This window comes from Orycteropus afer, unplaced genomic scaffold, assembly GCF_000298275.1.
Source record: "Orycteropus afer afer isolate SDZICR_OR568_19922 unplaced genomic scaffold, OryAfe1.0 scaffold00633, whole genome shotgun sequence".
NCBI classification, from domain to species: domain Eukaryota; kingdom Metazoa; phylum Chordata; class Mammalia; order Tubulidentata; family Orycteropodidae; genus Orycteropus; species Orycteropus afer.
In genome coordinates, this window is record NW_006922220.1 from 800,463 (window position 1) to 817,489 (window position 17,027).

General features: G+C 38.0%; 1 protein-coding gene across 1 annotated transcript; it reads left to right on the forward strand.

Annotated features, from left to right (window-relative positions):
• Positions 1 to 3,603: 3,603 nt before the first annotated feature.
• Positions 3,604 to 13,855, forward strand: SNRPB2 (small nuclear ribonucleoprotein polypeptide B2). Its single transcript, XM_007956555.2, has 6 exons — positions 3,604 to 3,667; positions 4,044 to 4,216; positions 9,261 to 9,401; positions 10,047 to 10,097; positions 13,173 to 13,261; positions 13,696 to 13,855. The coding sequence occupies exons 1-6, from the start codon at positions 3,604 to 3,606 to the stop codon at positions 13,853 to 13,855; spliced, it is 678 nt and encodes a 225-aa protein (XP_007954746.1).
• Positions 13,856 to 17,027: the final 3,172 nt, after the last annotated feature.

Genomic DNA, 17,027 nt, shown 5'->3' on the forward strand with positions numbered 1-17,027 from the left:
ACCTTCCTTCCGAGGAGTGGCTGGTGGGTTTGAACCGCCAGCCTTCTGGTTAGCAGTCAAGTGCCTTAGCCACTATGCTACCAGAGCTCCTTAACAACAATAGACATATGATATTTTGGGTTTTGGTTACAACTCAAATATGGTTACCTTAACTGGTTAGAGAACCACTCAAACTGGGCTGCCCTTGAGATTCAAGCTCATCAGCGGAGTGTGGGGAGGAGATTTCTCTCAGAATCCCCGGAATAAAAGGCAGTTTAGGAAATGCCAGGGATCCTAAAGGTGATGTTAAACCTGGAGCCACAAGACCCGGAAAAGGGAAGACCATGGCATCTGCCCCATATTCAACTTGAGGGGCTAAGCCTGTAAATTTATATAGGATTCGAAGAGATTGAGGGCACCGATGTCTAGTGTAAAATCGTTCAAGGTTGTGAACACAAAAAAAAAAAAAAAAAAAAAACTCACTGCCATCCAGTAGATCTGACTCACAGTGGGTTTCCCAGGCGGGATCTCTACCGAAGTAGATTACCCAATCTGCCTTTAGAGGAGTGCCTAGTGGATCTGAACCACCAGCCTTCTGTTTAGCAGTCGACTACCTTAGGTACTACGCCATCAGAAGGGGGAAATATGTCATTGTCCTTCTATCAGCTCCTCATTATATAGTTCCAGGATTCTCATTTAACCCTGCACAGTCGCTACAAAACTCCTCCCTTTACTTACTCCTGTCTCCCGCCCCTTCTCCCCGCCCACCATATGTGCGCACGCGCAGAGATTCATAGCTGTCCTCGGGAGAAACAAGGCATCGATCTACTCTGTGCTCGACTTCTCGACTTGCCGGCGCTCTATTGAGGCGTATTGTATGGTTGCTTCCGGTGTCTGGCTCTGTTTCCGGCTTTCGACTGCTGTGTGAGAAGGCCTCGGGTGAGTTGGAGGGCTTCATAAGTCCGCTGTTTCCGTTCTCAGGACTGCTGTTTGCCCCTTTGCTCGACTCTCGCTTGTCGGAGCCTGAAACGGAGGAGGTATGTTGTTGGAGCCGGTTACATCCGGCCAGGGGTTCGCTGAGGGGTAGGCGATGGACGGACCCTGAAGTGCTGGCCCGGCGTGGCCTCAGGTCTTAGAAGCGTAGTCCGTTGTACATTAGGATGTGGCGGGGTATCCTGCGCCTATGGGCTTGGAGTCGGAGCCTTATGAGTGTGTGCCTGTGTAGGGAGTGCTGGCGGGAGGGAGGAGGGACGCCAGACTCGCTCCTACCAAGTAAAAACATTGTCCGCCCTCGCTGAAGGAGCACTGGTGGCGCAGTGGTTAATTGTTCTGCAGCTTCTAACAGGTCTACTGTTGGGACCCACCTGCGGCTCCGTGGGAGAAAAGACTATGGAATAGTTAGCGTCAGTCGTATGTGGTCGCTGGGAGTCGGGTTAGACTTGAGGGCACACAACACACTCAATTGCGTGTGCCGGGTGTTTACTACTCGCTAGTTTTTAGAAGCTCTGGTGGCGCAGTGGTTAAAGCTGCTAACCAAAAGGTCGGGGTTCCAACCCACCAGCGGCTCTAAGGGAGAAAGATGTGGCAGTGTTTTAGTAAAGACTACAGCCTTGGAAACCCCATGGGGCGATTTAACTCTTACAGAGTCTCTGTGAGTCGAAATCGGCTCATTGCTATGAGCTTTCAAATGTCTTCCAGCTGGTCCCTTTTAGACCGGGGAGGGGACTCTGCCTCTGTTATGTGATGAAGTCCAAGCCTCCATCACACCTCGCATGAGATGTTCTAAGATAAGAGCCTCCCATTTGGTCTCTTCACCTCCAGTTTGACCTAGCACTTCCCGCTCCTTTTTTACTCTATGTGTAGCCCTTCAGATTGCAGCTAAACCAAATCTCTGAGTAGTTTTAGAGTTTACCTGTTATGTGAATAAGTACTGTCACTGTCAGTAGCCCCTTCCTTTGTCAGTGATCCTGTTCTGTTCCCAGACAGTGAATGGCCCATAGATATTTGTGAAATGAAAGAGTGTGAGATTACCCAAGGAGATAAAGTTCACAATTGGCCACTAAAAACCTATGTGTATAGTGAAACAGTGTGGTAGTGTGAAAGAAAAGCACAGGAGAAGTTAAGGGCTGAATTAATCCCCAAGCCTGCAACCATGGTATTTTAGGCCAAGACCTTAATCTGTAATAAACCAGTTGCCTTCCAAAAGATTCTGAGTCATGGGGACGCCATGTGTGTCAGAGAAGAGCTGTGTTCCATTGGCTTTTCAGTGACTGATTTTTTGGAAGTACTCTTCAGACCTTTGTTCCAAGGTGCCTCTGGGTAGATTCCATTCTTCTGGTTGGCTGTGGAGTGTTAGCTGTAGAGTGTTAACCGGTGACACCCAAAGACTCCTTAATTAGGAATAGCTACTTTGAGGGCTTACTGCATTTATCTCATTTAAATGAGTTTTCTTGGGTAAGTACTATTGTAGTTGATTACCAGGACTCATGGCAACCTTCATCCCCATTTAACAGATGGCAGACCCTGAGGCTTGAGTAGTTAAGGAACTTGAATTTAGGTCTGGCTGGTTCTAGACCCTGAGCACTCATGCAGTACCGCTTTGAGCTCCATTCCTTCACATCAGTTATTGGTGACCCTTAGTTGAGACATATAGTGGTCATGTATATTAATTAATATATACCAAAGTGCTTTGCAAGTGTTCCAGTGAAATAATGTATTCCAATGAAATAATGTGTTCCAATGAAGTGGTGCTTGGCAGATTTCATTGCTTCATTTTACTGATTTTTACTGGATATACCTTTGCTGGTATTTTGTTCATTTTTTAAAAAATTACTCAATTTTTCAACAATTTCATTAATAAAAAGTTATTTCACTACAACAACAGACAACCATTGCCATGGAGTCGGATCCGATTCATAGCGAGCCTTCTTTGGGTTTCTGAGGCGGTATCAATATGGAAGTAGATTGCCCAACCTTCCTTCTGGGGGGTGGCTGGTGACTTGAACCTCCAGCCTTCTGGTTAGCAGTCATATGCCTTAGGCACTATGCCACCAGAGCTCCCAGTTATTTCACTGTTGTTGCTGTTGTTATGTGCCTTCGAATCGGACCCGACTCATAGTGATCCCTCCCTGGGTTTCCGAGGCAGTATCACTACTGAAGTAGATTGCCCAACCTTCATTCCGAGGAGTGGCTGGTGGGTTTGAACCACCAGCCTTCTGGTTAGCAGTCAAGTGCCTTAGGCACTAGGCTACCAGAGCTCCCAGTTATTTCACTAGGTAAATAGAAAAACAGTATTGATTACCAGAAGTGGCAGATAAATATAAAAACAAAGTGCATTAAATAAAATAATCCTATTAAATTCTGGCTGAGTACTGGTATTTGACCACAGTTTCGATCCTGAGAACTCTTCCTTTGTTTAAAAAGAAGGACTAGCAAATACCAAATAGGTATTAAAGACAGTTGCCAAATTGACAGTTTCTTAGAGTCATGATTGAAAGATAATTGAATAGTTAATAACCCTTGTGTTGTAATCTCTGTGCCACAGAATGCTATGATTTAATTCTCCTTGTTTATAACAGAATATGTACTTTCTCTTTAGGCTCTTTGAACAGTTTAACCTAAAATATGGATATCAGACCAAATCATACAATTTATATTAACAATATGAATGACAAAATTAAAAAAGAAGGTAAGTGCTTTTAAAAAAATTTTGGTTCACAAATAAAATGTTTTTTAACCAGTTACCTTTAAAAAATTGAACTGCCCCCAAACTTCTCTAGTCATCTTTCTTAATGCCTGAATTAATGATTTGGCCCTTTTGTATAAGAATTTTAAGGTCTTCTAAATAAAATAAAATAAGTAGAGACTGACAATGTACTGAGACTGTTTTTACTCATAAAGATAGAATGGTTTCAAGTAACTTTTTAAATTATATAGCCAACAAATAATACATGTTTTTATTGAAATATATGACTATGTGTGGTAAGGAAACTGCATTTATTTTATGAAGACTTTTTTGTTGTTTGATAATACAGATAATTTGTTTCTTTTCTAATTTTACACAGAATTGAAGAGATCCTTATATGCCCTGTTTTCTCAGTTTGGCCATGTGGTAGATATTGTGGCTTTAAAGACTATGAAGATGAGGGGACAGGCCTTTGTTATATTTAAAGAACTGGGGTCATCAACAAATGCCTTGAGACAGTTACAAGGATTTCCATTTTATGGCAAACCAATGGTAAGTCAGTCTTTTGTCTTATTTCCCATTTAATCACTGTTATGGTATGGCAGATTTGTAAATGTTCACTTGAAACTTTAGCTATTGCTTTCTGCTTTTTACTTCTCTGTGTTGGAGACATGCTTCCTAAAAACTCTTAACTTTCTTAAATGAGCATAGTTGCATTGAATAAAAGGCTTGAATATGGGTGCTTTGGTTTCCTTTTAGGCCAAGGCAAGTCGACCTCCTTCATTTAAGAGCTGTATGAAGGCCTACTGTGTGCCTGGCCTATTGAGGCTTACAACATAAAAGAAGTGAGCAAGAGTAAGATGTTGTTAGTGGAGCTTGTATCTCAGTGGAGGAGATGGGTAAAGGAGCAACCAAGCAAACAAGATGATGTGGTAGCTGGCATTTCCTGAATGTTATGTATTAGAAAATGTTCTAGAAGTTTTACTTACATTAAACACCACAACTATTAGTGTACTATTCCTCCATTTTACTCATGAAGATAGTAGAGCAGAAAGGTACCTTATCAGTCAGTGGCAGCAGTGGGACTGTAACCCACCCGAGCAGTCTGACTTCGGAGCCGTGTTCTCAACCACTGCCCTATACTGCCTGTACCTGACTCAGGTATGTTGAGCCTTGATAAAGTCCTGATTCTTGTAAGTGCTATGAAGAAAATAGGGTGAAGTGATGGAGAATGGGTGATTAGTGTGGGAGGGGTTCTACTTAGAAATACTGGTCAGGGTTTGAGGAAGAGTTTAAAAGCAGTTGAAATGAAAGAAAAGCAATAGGAAAGGTCCCCAAAAGGAAAGAGCTTACTTAGTGTTTTGAGAGACTGAAAAAGTGTCAGTGTTGCTTGAGCATTAGGTTGGGGGCACTGTTCCCGGTGAGATTGAGAAAGTGTGTTTGAGAGTATGGAAAGGAGTTTGGATTCATGTTATTTATTTTTATAGAAACACAGTAGTAGAGTTTAATTCATTTCTCAATTGTGACAGTTCAAATGGGGGAAAATAACATACCCTGAAACACGTTGTTGTGGGCCATGGAATTGATTGTGATTCATAGCATCCTTATGTTACAGAGTAGAACTGCCCCATAGGATTTCCTAGGCTGTAATCTTTATGGTAGCTGATTGCCTGATCTTTTCTCCTGCAGGGTTGGGGGTGGATTCGAAACACTGACTTTCTGGTTAGCAGCAGAATGCTTAACCATTGTGCCACCAGGGCTCCTTCATTGGGATATAGAGTATTTAAAAAAATTAATGGTAGCATAGACAATATTCTCATCTCAAACTAGAAATAAGTAATAACCCAGATCTGAACAGAATGGAAGAAAAATGTAGAAAATGCTCAGATTCTTAAAGGAAGCCAGACTGACTTCACCAGTTGAAACCAGAGGACTCCATGAGATTATTTCCCTGAGACATCATTTAAACCTTGAACTGAAACTTGCCCTTGGGATCACCTTTCAGTGAAAAAGCAGAATGACACACAAAATAAAGGATATTACCTGGAAGAACGGTGCTGTACTAAAAATATAAAATAAAAAAATCTGTATGAGACCAAGAAGTCAACATTTATTGTAGAGCAAAGATAGCATAAGGGAACAAGGAAACTAGAGTACTGAAAGTGGAATCAACCAGAAGATAAAGAGAATGTTGACACATTGTGAAAAATACAACTAATGCCACTGATCAAATTGTATGAAAATTGTCAAATGGGAACCTAACTAGCTGTGTAAACTTTCACCAAAAACACAGTAAAATATACTTAAAAATAATAACCTAGGAAGTTAAAAAGAAACTTCTATCTGTAAATTTATAAAAGAAAACAAAATCTTGTCAAAGCAAAACAAAAGTCATATCAAAACAAAAATCATAAATAGGAAATCCAGTTTGAAATGTCAGAAAATTGTATAGTGAAACACTATATATCAGAAGCTCTGAGTTTAGATAAAATCATGATCAAAGGAAAATTTCTTTTAAATTCATGAACCAAACAAAAAACAAACTCATTGCTGTCGAGTCAATTCCAACTCATACCAACCCCTCCTCCTTGGTTTTCGGACGGTATCTCTACGGAAGTAGATTGCCCAGTCTTAGGCTTTATTAATAAATAACAAACAACTGGAAATGAAGTAGTTATGCATGAAAAGTGTTAAGCCAGGACCGACCTAATGAGATTCTTGTCTGGCTGAATGAAGACCGGATTGTGCTAGGGCCAGAGGAGATGTGGGGAAGTCAACTAGGAAGCCCTTAGTGTAAGTTAGAGATGCTAAAGGATTAGATTGTGATGGAGACAGGGTATAAAGCAAGAAATCCTCCTGGCAAGAGAGTACACACGATCTTGGGTGTGAATTCTAACGTACTTCTGGGATTAGAATGTGAAGTGACCTGATTTGTAGAGTCAAGGTCCAGGGTTTAGATGGCCTGGGTCCTCATTCTGGTTCTGCCATTCCATGCCCTTTGTCAGTTTCACCAACTCTAAAACGTCAGTAATTTGGACATTCTTTGGTCTAATCTTGGGGTCAACAAACACTGTGTAAAGGGCCAGATAAAAAATGTTAGGCTTTTTGGGCCAGGTATAGTCTCTGTTCATATTTTTTGTTTTTGTTTGTTTTTTAAAAACCCCTTAAAATTGTTTTCGTTTTTTTTTTTAAAAAAAAAAAAGATTCTTAAATCATAAGCCATATAAAAACAGACTAGATTTGGCCCATAGGATGTAGCATGCAGACTACTAGCCTACCTTGTTCATTTTACAGAAATGGCACAGAAAAGTTTATTGCATATCCAAGTTACAGTAGTAAAACCAGTAGCTGGATCAGGACTTGAAAACTAATACTTAGGTTTATGATTCTTTTTCTGTATGTATTATGTGTCAGAGTTGATTCAGTAGTAATTAACAACAATAAGGGGTCATTAAGTGTCCCTAAGTGGCACAAACGGTTAAACACTGGGTTACTAACTGAAAAGTTGGCAGGTCAGACCTAACAGAGGTGCTTCAGAAGTAAGTCCTGGTGATCTGCTTCCAAAAGGTTACAACTTCAAAAACTAACTGGTAATTCTTTGTTGGGACAGCAAGTGCTATCCTGTGATTTGTAAGGTATTTGACAACATCTCTGGCATCTCCTTATTACATGCCATTAGCATGTGGTAGGAGTTCTGGTGGCGTAGTGCCTAAGGCACTTGACTGCTAACCAGAAGGTTGGCGGTTCAAATCCACAGCCACTCCTTGGAAGGAAGGTTGGGCAATCTACTTCTGTAGTGATACCACCTTGGAAACCCAAGGAGGGGGTGCTATGAGTCGGATCCAACTCAACGGCACATAACAACAACAACAGCACTTCCTGTAGTCTTGACAACCAACAGTATCTGCAGACAGTACAGCTGTCTCCTGGCAGACAAAATTGTCCCTTGTTGAGAACTTGCTGTAGACAGCTAAAAGCCATGACTAAGATCAGAGATTTTCATAAGTGACTGTGCCATAATGCAGACACAGGGTTAAGCTGTTAATAAAGACAGATAAAGACACTCAAGATTTGTTCAGATCTCGAAGAAGGTTGAAAACCCGAAGGAGTAGGAAGAAGACCCTTGGGGCCTAGTCAAAAGTTAATTTAAGCTAGATATCCATTTCAGTTCTACCATTTTATAGATAGCTGTATTCCCTTTACAGGAGACCTGTGATTTTATTTCTCCTATTCTAACATCCATAAAATAATAGTTCTTACTGAAGTCAAGCTGTCACCTTTTGATTAGATGATGACATGGAAAACTTGGAGAATTGACTGCAGATTTAAGAACACTTGGAGGTGCTGTGTACAGCAGCCCAAACCAGGTAGAGAGCTTTGGGCACAGAGACGTTGTGGTTGACCTACTTCTCTCATTTCCCCAATAAGTGTATCTGTAGCTCAAGCAAAAGAAAACAGTTACTCTTGGTTTTGACAAAGTTTCTGCTAACTTACACTATAAAATGTTACTTGTTACTGTCATACCAAGACTAAATTCTTGCTTGTGCAGGACAATTTTAGATAGATAAGAGTTTGTGTCTTGATACGATCAGACACATAACAGCTGCAAGGAGGAAATGTTTGCTTGGAAGGGAACTTGCAGGTTGTAAATAGGCCCAACCTAGAAAACAATTCAATTCATGGCAAAAAAAATACTTACCTTGTTAATTGATGTTGAACTAGTTATGTGATGCTTTATGTCAGGGCTTTGCAATACAAGGTGTAGACCCTAGACCTGAAGCATCACCATCCTCTGAGAGCGTGTTAGAAATGCAGAATGTCAGACCTCAGCCAGACATTCTGCATCAGAATCTGCTCTTTTACAATATCTCCAGCTAATGAGAATGCACATTCTAGTTTATGAAAGGCTTTCCTATACAACAGTGTCTTTTCAATAAATTTTAGCTGTCTCAAAGGTACATATTATTCTTGCTGATTGTGGCATACTTAAAATAAGCAAGGGGCCTGTTAACATTAGCTGTGATGCCACGTTTTTGTTTGCTTTCAGAACTTTTTAAAATGTAAAGTAGTGTCGTCATTTTAAAAAATTAAATTCAAAAGAAAAATCATTCCTAGTCATTGGTACTTTCACCAGTGGAGGTGTAACACATTCCACAGCTAATTGACACCCTTTCATTGAGGGTGACTGCTGAGGAGGGGTAAACAACTTTCTAATACAATTTTCTCTGTTATTTTATTGAATGGAAAGAAAATGGTACAGATATTTTAAAGTCCTGTTTTTCTCATGTGAAAAATGTATGCCTTTTCTACTCATAGACGTATTTGAACTGTAACTTTATCTGTGAATCATAGGCTGTTGAAAACCCATTGCCATTGAGTACATTGCAACTCATAGCAACTCTATGAGTTGTGTATCATAAGCTACAATTTATTTTATTTGGCATTCAGTATATTTTTACAGATTTCTTTAGGGATATGTTTAAAATTAGGTCTCAATGTACTTGTGTAGTGAAATTTGCAATAGTAATGACTAATGTAAACAGCCTTCAGCTGTTTTACAATGAAAAGTAACCTATTTTTCAAATAATTAAAACAGAGAATCCAGTATGCAAAAACAGATTCTGATATAATATCTAAAATGCGTGGCACTTTTGCTGACAAAGAAAAGAAAAAAGAAAAGAAAAAAGCCAAAACTGTGGAACAAACTGCAGCCACCACAAACAAAAAGCCTGGTCAGGTAAGATGTAAAAAACTTAATTTTTTTGGTGTTAAAAATGCTTTGGGTATTTCTGTCTTCCATGTAGGATGATCTTTGTGTATTTGTCTCCAAAATATGTGTGTATCTCTTGGCTTTTTTTATGTTCTGCTGCTTATAAAATAATACTATAGATATTATCTTTAATCACGAGTAATCCACTCAAATTTCTTTCTTTGAACAATTTAGGATTGCAATGTCTAATTTAAAATACTAGAAGAAAATGAAATTACTTAAAAAGTAGTTACTTCTGGAAAAAAAAGTAGTTCTGTGTTGAAAGTAATTAGAAATCACTTTGAGTAATGCTTGACTTTTGTCTGGTTGTTTCAGAAAAGAAAGAAGGAAAGAAAGACTGGTTCTTGGTTTTTCTCCTCTATATTTCTCTATAATTATAAAGTTTAGAGGGTAATTTTATCATGTGGTTTTTAAGGTTTAGAGCTAGACCTTGCAAAAGTAACTGGCAAGCTAAACATGTGAATGAGTTAGAGTTAAGATACAGATTTTTAAAGGAGATCAAATTAAATGGAATAAGAAATTTATATTATTTTTATTCAGTAATTACAGATGCCTGCTGCTTTTTTGTAGGGGGTGGAAATTGTAATTATGTCTCTATTTTTTAAAATTTAGGCAACACCAAATTCAGCCAATGCCCAAGGAAATTCAACACCAAGTCCTCAGGTAATATTTGCTATGTAGTACATACTTTAAAATAAAACTATGAATAATAAATTATTAAGATATTCCTCTAAAGATAGAAAATAATACCATCTACAAAGCATAATAAATTAAAACATACAGTCTTTAATGTAGAAGCTCATTCTTGAAATACTCTAACAGAGAGAAGACAAAATCTGACTTTATTCTAGGCTTCCCATAATGAATCAGTGGCAGAATCAAAATGATGGATTTTAAACTCTTTGATAACTGAGAGAAAACATTTTTGAGTGCATAGCTCAGCAATTTAAATACACATGCCTCTGGTAACAAGTAAGGTGACTGGCTATCTTTGCTCCAATTGGCTATCTCCACTAAACCCATTTTTTCTGGTAGAGTCATAATACTTTTTAGGGAAGATTCTTCTATAGAGTGGTGCTTGCTTTCACTTCCTCAGCACAAATCTATTTCAGCCCTACTTTTTTCTTTTCATCTCCTTATTTGGATGGTTTAGAAGCTCCTTACGATTCTCGACACTGAACACCTCAAGGAGATAGCCTTAATTATGAATTAGTGGCTCATTACTTGCTTGTTGGGATGCTAGAGTGTGCAGGATCTTTAAATCCACAGAATGCTCTATACCACTAAAGTTTTTCTCCTCTAATTTTCATTTTCTTGGCATTGTCTTAGAATATCTATTTCCTTTATTGCTCTCAGCAGTTATAGTCCAGATCACAAAAGGCAGGAGTTAATTCTGCAATGTCTTCAGTTGTTCACTAATTTTTTTTACAGTCTTAATCTATTATCTTCTGTGATACCAATCTGAATACAAGGATATTATGGAATATATGGGACCCTCTCCCTATAATTTCCATTCCTGATAACTAGATTGGGGTCTCTAATAAGTATGTTAACATATAATAACAATGTTTGTTTCAAGTTCTTTGTAACTAGATGCTATGCATATCTCATTTACTTATTAAAAAAAAAGAAGTCACCAAGTAGTAGTTCTCAGAAGTTATTGTTTGAGTTCCAAATTTTCTTATATTCTGGGAGACTGTAAACTGTAGTGCATGGTAATGGAGTATCTGAGTGTTACCATTTGGGTAACAGCAGAGAAGTGTTGATACGGGTCTGCCTTCTCTAGTTAGGTTAGGATCTTTCAAGTACATAATCATCCCGATGACATAATCTTGAATTACAACAGACTCCTCAATGCTTAAAATGTAAATACTTAACTTCATAAAAATTGATATCCTAGACATTAGTGGACTGCTACTGGCCTTTTTGAATCATACAATTACATCATCAACTGTGCTGGAAGGACAAATTGAAGAGGAATGGTGTCACATTCATCATCAAAAAGACCATTTCAAGATCTATCCCTACATAGCTCTGGTGGCATAGTGCCTAAAGTATTTGACTGCTAACTGAAAGGTTAGTGGTTCTAAACCCATGAGGTGCTTGGCAGAAGGAATATGGGATAATCTACTTCTGTAAAGATTTACTGCCTCAGAAACCTAATGGGGGTCACTATGAGTTGGAATCAACTTGATGGCAGTGAGTCTGGTTTCTGAGTTATCCCTGTGTACAGTGCTGTCAGTGATAGGATATATCTACTGTTGCAGGAGTATATTGACAGGGAACTGTCAGAAATTCAAGCTTAATTCAGAAGACGGCATGGAATGGGGAATATCATAGCTGATGTCGAATGGATCTTGGCTGAAAACAAAGAATACCAAAATGATGTTTATATATGCTTTATTGACTATGCCAAGGCATTTGCCTGTGTGGATCATAACAAATTAAGGATAACATTGCTAGGAATGAGAATTCTAAAACACATTAATGTGCTCACGAGGAACCTGTACATAGACCAAGAGGCTATCATTTGAAGAGAACAAGTGGATACCACATGTTTAAAATCGGGAAGAGTGTGTGTCAGGTTTGTATCCTTTCACCATACTTGTTCAATTTGTATGCTGAACAAAAAATCTGAGAAGCTAGACTGTATAAAGAAGAATGTGGCACCAAGATTGGAGGAAGACTCATTAACAACCTGCAATATGTAGATGACGCAACCTTGCTTGCTGAAATTGAAGAGGACTTGAAGCACTTAATGGTGAAGGTCAAAGACTAAAGCCTTCTGTTTGGATTATACCTCAACATGAAGAAAACAAAAATCCTACACAGCTGGACCAATATGCAACATCATGATAAAGTAGAAAAAATACTGAAATTGTTATTTTACTTTGATTTTCTTTTACTTTGATACACAATCACTGTCAATGGAAGCAGCAGTCAAGAAATCAAACAAGGTATTGCGTTGGGCATATTTACTGGAAAAAACCTCTTTAAAGTGTTAAACTGCAAAGATAATCACTTTGAAGACTAAGATGCGCCTGACCCAACCCATAGTATTTTCAGTAGCCTAATAATGCTTTTGAGAGCTGCACAGTGAATAAGGAAGACCTCAGAAGAATTGATACATTTGAATTTTGGTGTTGGCAAAGGCTATCGAATGTGCCATGAACTACTAGAAAAACAAACAAATCTGTCTTAGAGGAAGTACAGCCACATGCTCCTTAGAAGCAACATTGCCCAGACTTCATTTCTCATGCTTTGGTCACATTATCAGAAGGGATCAGTCCCTGGAGAAAGATTATCATGCTGGGTAAAGTAAAGAATTAGCAAAAAAGTAGAAGATACTCAATGAAATGGATTGACAGAGTGGCTTCATCAGTGGTCTCAAGCATGGCAATGATTGTGATGACGGTGCAGGACTGGAGAGCAGTGTTTTCTGTTGTACATAGGGTCACTGTGAGTTGGAACTGACTTGATGACACCTAAAGGCACTAAGATGTGTAGTCTAAATTAGTATTAAGGAACTTGAGTGGCTAATTTGTTACTGTGAAGTTTTTATTTACTTCTCTGGGGTCCTTGTTTTTCAGCTGTAGTGTTAGATGTGCTAAGATTTCATAAGCTGTTTTTAACTGTGGAATGTAGCTCTCTAAAGTTTAGATTTTAATTAGGAACCAAATGGCTTACAATATTTTTCTTTATACTTAAAAGCTAATTTTGCTTCTTTTTTTCTAATAGGTCCCTGATTACCCTCCAAACTATATTTTATTCCTTAATAATTTACCAGAAGAAACTAATGAGATGATGTTATCCATGCTGTTTAATCAGTAAGTTTTTTCATAAACAAGCTTTGGGACATGACAAGTAGCAGTCATAGGCTAAATTCATTCATGCATCACACGGTATTCCTAACAGTTTCATTGATTTGGTCTGGCGTTAATTGTGATTTAAAGCTAGTGTGCATATACAGCAAATAACAAGCTAAACTCCTCTAATTTTTGAATTACTAATTCTAGTTGATTAAAATAGGAAGCAAAACTTTGATATAAAGACAGAATTAGAATTAGTTTACATTATTCCTGCTGTTCTTTCATGGTTTTAATTACATTTCAAGCTCTTTATCCTACTCAGGATTCTTAGTATGATATGATATGTTTCCTAGACTTAATACCAGGAAGTTGCTTAACAAATTTAGGTACAAAGTAGATAGTTATTTATTGGATGTCATTTATGTATATACATGAAATTTTCTTCTCTTTAGATTCCCTGGTTTTAAGGAAGTACGCTTGGTACCTGGGAGGCATGACATTGCTTTTGTTGAATTTGAAAATGATGGTCAGGCTGGAGCTGCCAGGGATGCTTTACAAGGATTTAAGATCACACCATCCCATGCCATGAAGATCACCTATGCCAAGAAATAACATTTGGGGTAGTCTTTGAAGGACTTGGCTTTATTTATAGTGTTTGTTTTGATAACTTTTGGTCAGGCCATTTTGTAGTTGGGAGCAGTGGGATAGTGAAAGTAAAACTTTTTAAAAAGACTTAAATAATTATCTAGTCTTTCTTTAGCCTTAATAAGCTGTGAAATACGAAGGCCTTAATTTTGTACAATAAACTTTTATTTGTATTCTATATTTGTTTTGTTTTATTAGCTACTTGCCTGATCATTAAATGCTTATTCTAGTCCAGAACACATCTTAAGGCATATCAAAGGGTGCCCTTCTTTGTTAGTTCTTTTGGAGCAGCTATTGGTACAGAAGCATTGACTCATTTTTATAAATGAAAAAGAGAATTTGTACAGAAGCTAGTCAGTGACTCTCATCCTGATATTAGAAGCATGTGAGATCTGAGCAGGTTTTACATTTGATCTTCATATCCTCAAAGAAATGAATGTGGTGTTTTGCTGGTAGTCAGTATTCCATGGATCTTTATGTTCACTGCTTAACTGGAAAAGGTCATTTAGGAGTGTCCCTACCTAATATTTCCTGGAAAAGCAGAAGGAAAGGAAACGCTGTCTTCAAAAGCTGCATTTTGTGACTGACTTTAAGACTCACTCATTCCCTCTTGAGGCACACTGCTCATAAAAAATATCTGCTTATTTAATATCTAACTTCATTATCAAAAGACCTCCAGGGAACGGTTTATAATAAAGATCATAATTTTAATCTTTTTTTAAGACAAATAGACTTGCAAAGAGTTGCCAACATCAATGTTGCTACCTCTAATTCTTAAGACCTATAAGAGCGTTGGTGGCACAGTGCATAAGGCAGTTGGCTGTTAACCAGAAAATCGATGGTTTAAACCTACCAGCCACTCTGTGAGAGGAAGGTGAGGCATTCTACTTTTGTAAAGATTTATAGCCTTGGAAACCCAATGGTTCTAACCCACCAGCCACTCCATGGAAGGGAGACTGGGTAATCTACTTCCGTAAAGATTTACCACCTGGGAAACCCAGTGGGGGTCGCTATGAGTCAGAATCAACTCCATGGCAATGAGTTTGGTTTGGTTTATACTTGCAGAAAACTGTCCATTTCTAAAGATACTCATGGTTCTACTAGCAGAGGCCTGAATACAAAGTTTTTGTTATAAATCAAATGCTAAAGAACATGAGCTGTAGAAACATTTAAACATTAGTGTTTAAGAGTTAAAAGGACCACTGCCACATTTGATTCCGACTCATAGCAACCCTCATAGGATTTCCAGGCTATAAATCTTTACAGAAACAAACTGCTTCATCTTTCTTACATGGAGCATCTGGTGGGTTCAAACCACTGAGTTAATGATTAGCATCCAAATGCCTTATCACAGTGCCAACAGAGCTTGTTTAAGAATTACCAAAAAAAAAAAAAAAAAACAAGAACCAGTCCCACTGCCATAAAGTCAATTTCAACTGATTGTGACCGCCATTGGGTTTCCAAGGCTGTACATCTTTACAAAAGAAGATTGGCTCATTTTCCTCACAGACCTTTTGCAATTAAGCAGTGAACGGAAAGATCACCTGGTTGGCAGTCAAATACCTTAGGCACTACGCCACCAGAGCTCATTTCTGCAAGTATAGCACGTTAAAAAATGGTACTAGTGATCAGTTTTTAGTGTTCCTGTCTTAGTATTTTTTAAAATAAACGTTTCCTTGTGACTTAGAATTTTTATTGTATACTTATGGAAAGACATTCTTAGACTCATATAGACAGATTATCATCACGTCACAGTTTTGCATAAAGGAGAGAGAAGCAAAATAATTGCTCATTCCTAAGATTTTACCCTATTCAGATTCTGATTCTTCTGAATTAACTTTTTTAACCCCATTGTCAAAATTCATGTACTGTTGTGAAATAACAGTGAATCACCAGAAAAAGGATCATGCTTTTGGATGTTGCAGCAGTGTCAACTGCTATTAAATTTTCTGACCAATTATTCTCAATTTCTGTATTTACCTGGTCTCAGACCAGAAAACAACATCTCACAGACCATCCTCAGTATGAGCCTCACTACCCTCGTGCTTTTGGTGGCACTGTACTAAAACAGGAGTAGAAAGACCATTATGGTTGTAGTAGAATGAGAATGAGGGCAGGGGAGAGTAGTTGGAGAACAGTGCGGGTCTATTTTAGGTTCTGACTTATATTCTGAAATAGAGAACTATTAATGTTTCTTAACAGTTTCATTAAATTACGGTTTACTTGCAATAAAATTAGCCCTGCAAAGTAAACATTTTGATGAGACTTGATAGTTCCATACAGTTGTGTAATTGTTACAAGGTACAAAGCACTCTATCGTCCCAAAAAGTTTCTTTTTATCCATTTGTATTCAATTTCTTCCCCCAGCCCCTGACCCTAAGGTGCCCACTGATATGCTTTCTCTCAGTATAATTTTGCTCCATTTAGAATTTCATATAAAGGTAATCAGTACAGTATGTAGTCTTTTGTGTGTGACTTCTTTCACATACATATTGTTGCGTGTATCAGCACTTTGCTCATTTTTATTCCTAAGTACTTTTCCATGATACTGATAGATCACAGTTAATCTTTTCCCCAGGGAGTGGGCTTTTGGGTCCTTTCCAGTTGGGCTACTATGAGTAAAGTAGCTATGAACATTCCCATATAAGTCTCTGTGGACTGCTGTTGGGTAGAGGAATGACATCCGATTTTTTAAACTTTATTTTGTGATAATTTCAAATTTATATAGAAGTTGCAGAAAGAGTATACAGCTCCCATAAACAGTAAATCACACAATTATTAATATTCCTAAAACATTTACAAAAACATTGTATACCTGATTCCTTATTCTCCTTAATATTCCAGGGTATATTTCCTAAATACAAGTTCACTCTCCTCCATAACCACAATACAATGATCAAGATTAGGAAATGAACATTAATCCAATATTATCTAATTTGAATTTTACTGATTGTCCCAATAATGACCCTTATATGTAGATCTAGAATCCAATCCAAGATCATGTCACATGTAGTTCATGTCTCTTTAGTCTCCTGTTCTCAGCTTGTCCTTGTCTTTCATGATCTTAATTTTATAGAGATTATCTACTCACCTGTCTATCATCTACCTACCTACCTACCTATCTTTGGATGTAGCTTAT

What these genes read in the sequence shown, in the direction of transcription:
- SNRPB2 (XM_007956555.2), top strand. Translation starts at nt 3,604, where the DNA reads ATGGATATCAGACCAAATCATACAATTTATATTAACAATATGAATGAC. An exon ending in CATTTTATGGCAAACCAATG is followed by an intron (nt 4,217 to 9,260) that starts GTAAGTCAGTCT and finishes TAATTAAAACAG; the next exon opens with AGAATCCAGTATGCAAAAAC. An exon ending in ATTCAACACCAAGTCCTCAG is followed by an intron (nt 10,098 to 13,172) that starts GTAATATTTGCT and finishes TTTTTCTAATAG; the next exon opens with GTCCCTGATTACCCTCCAAA.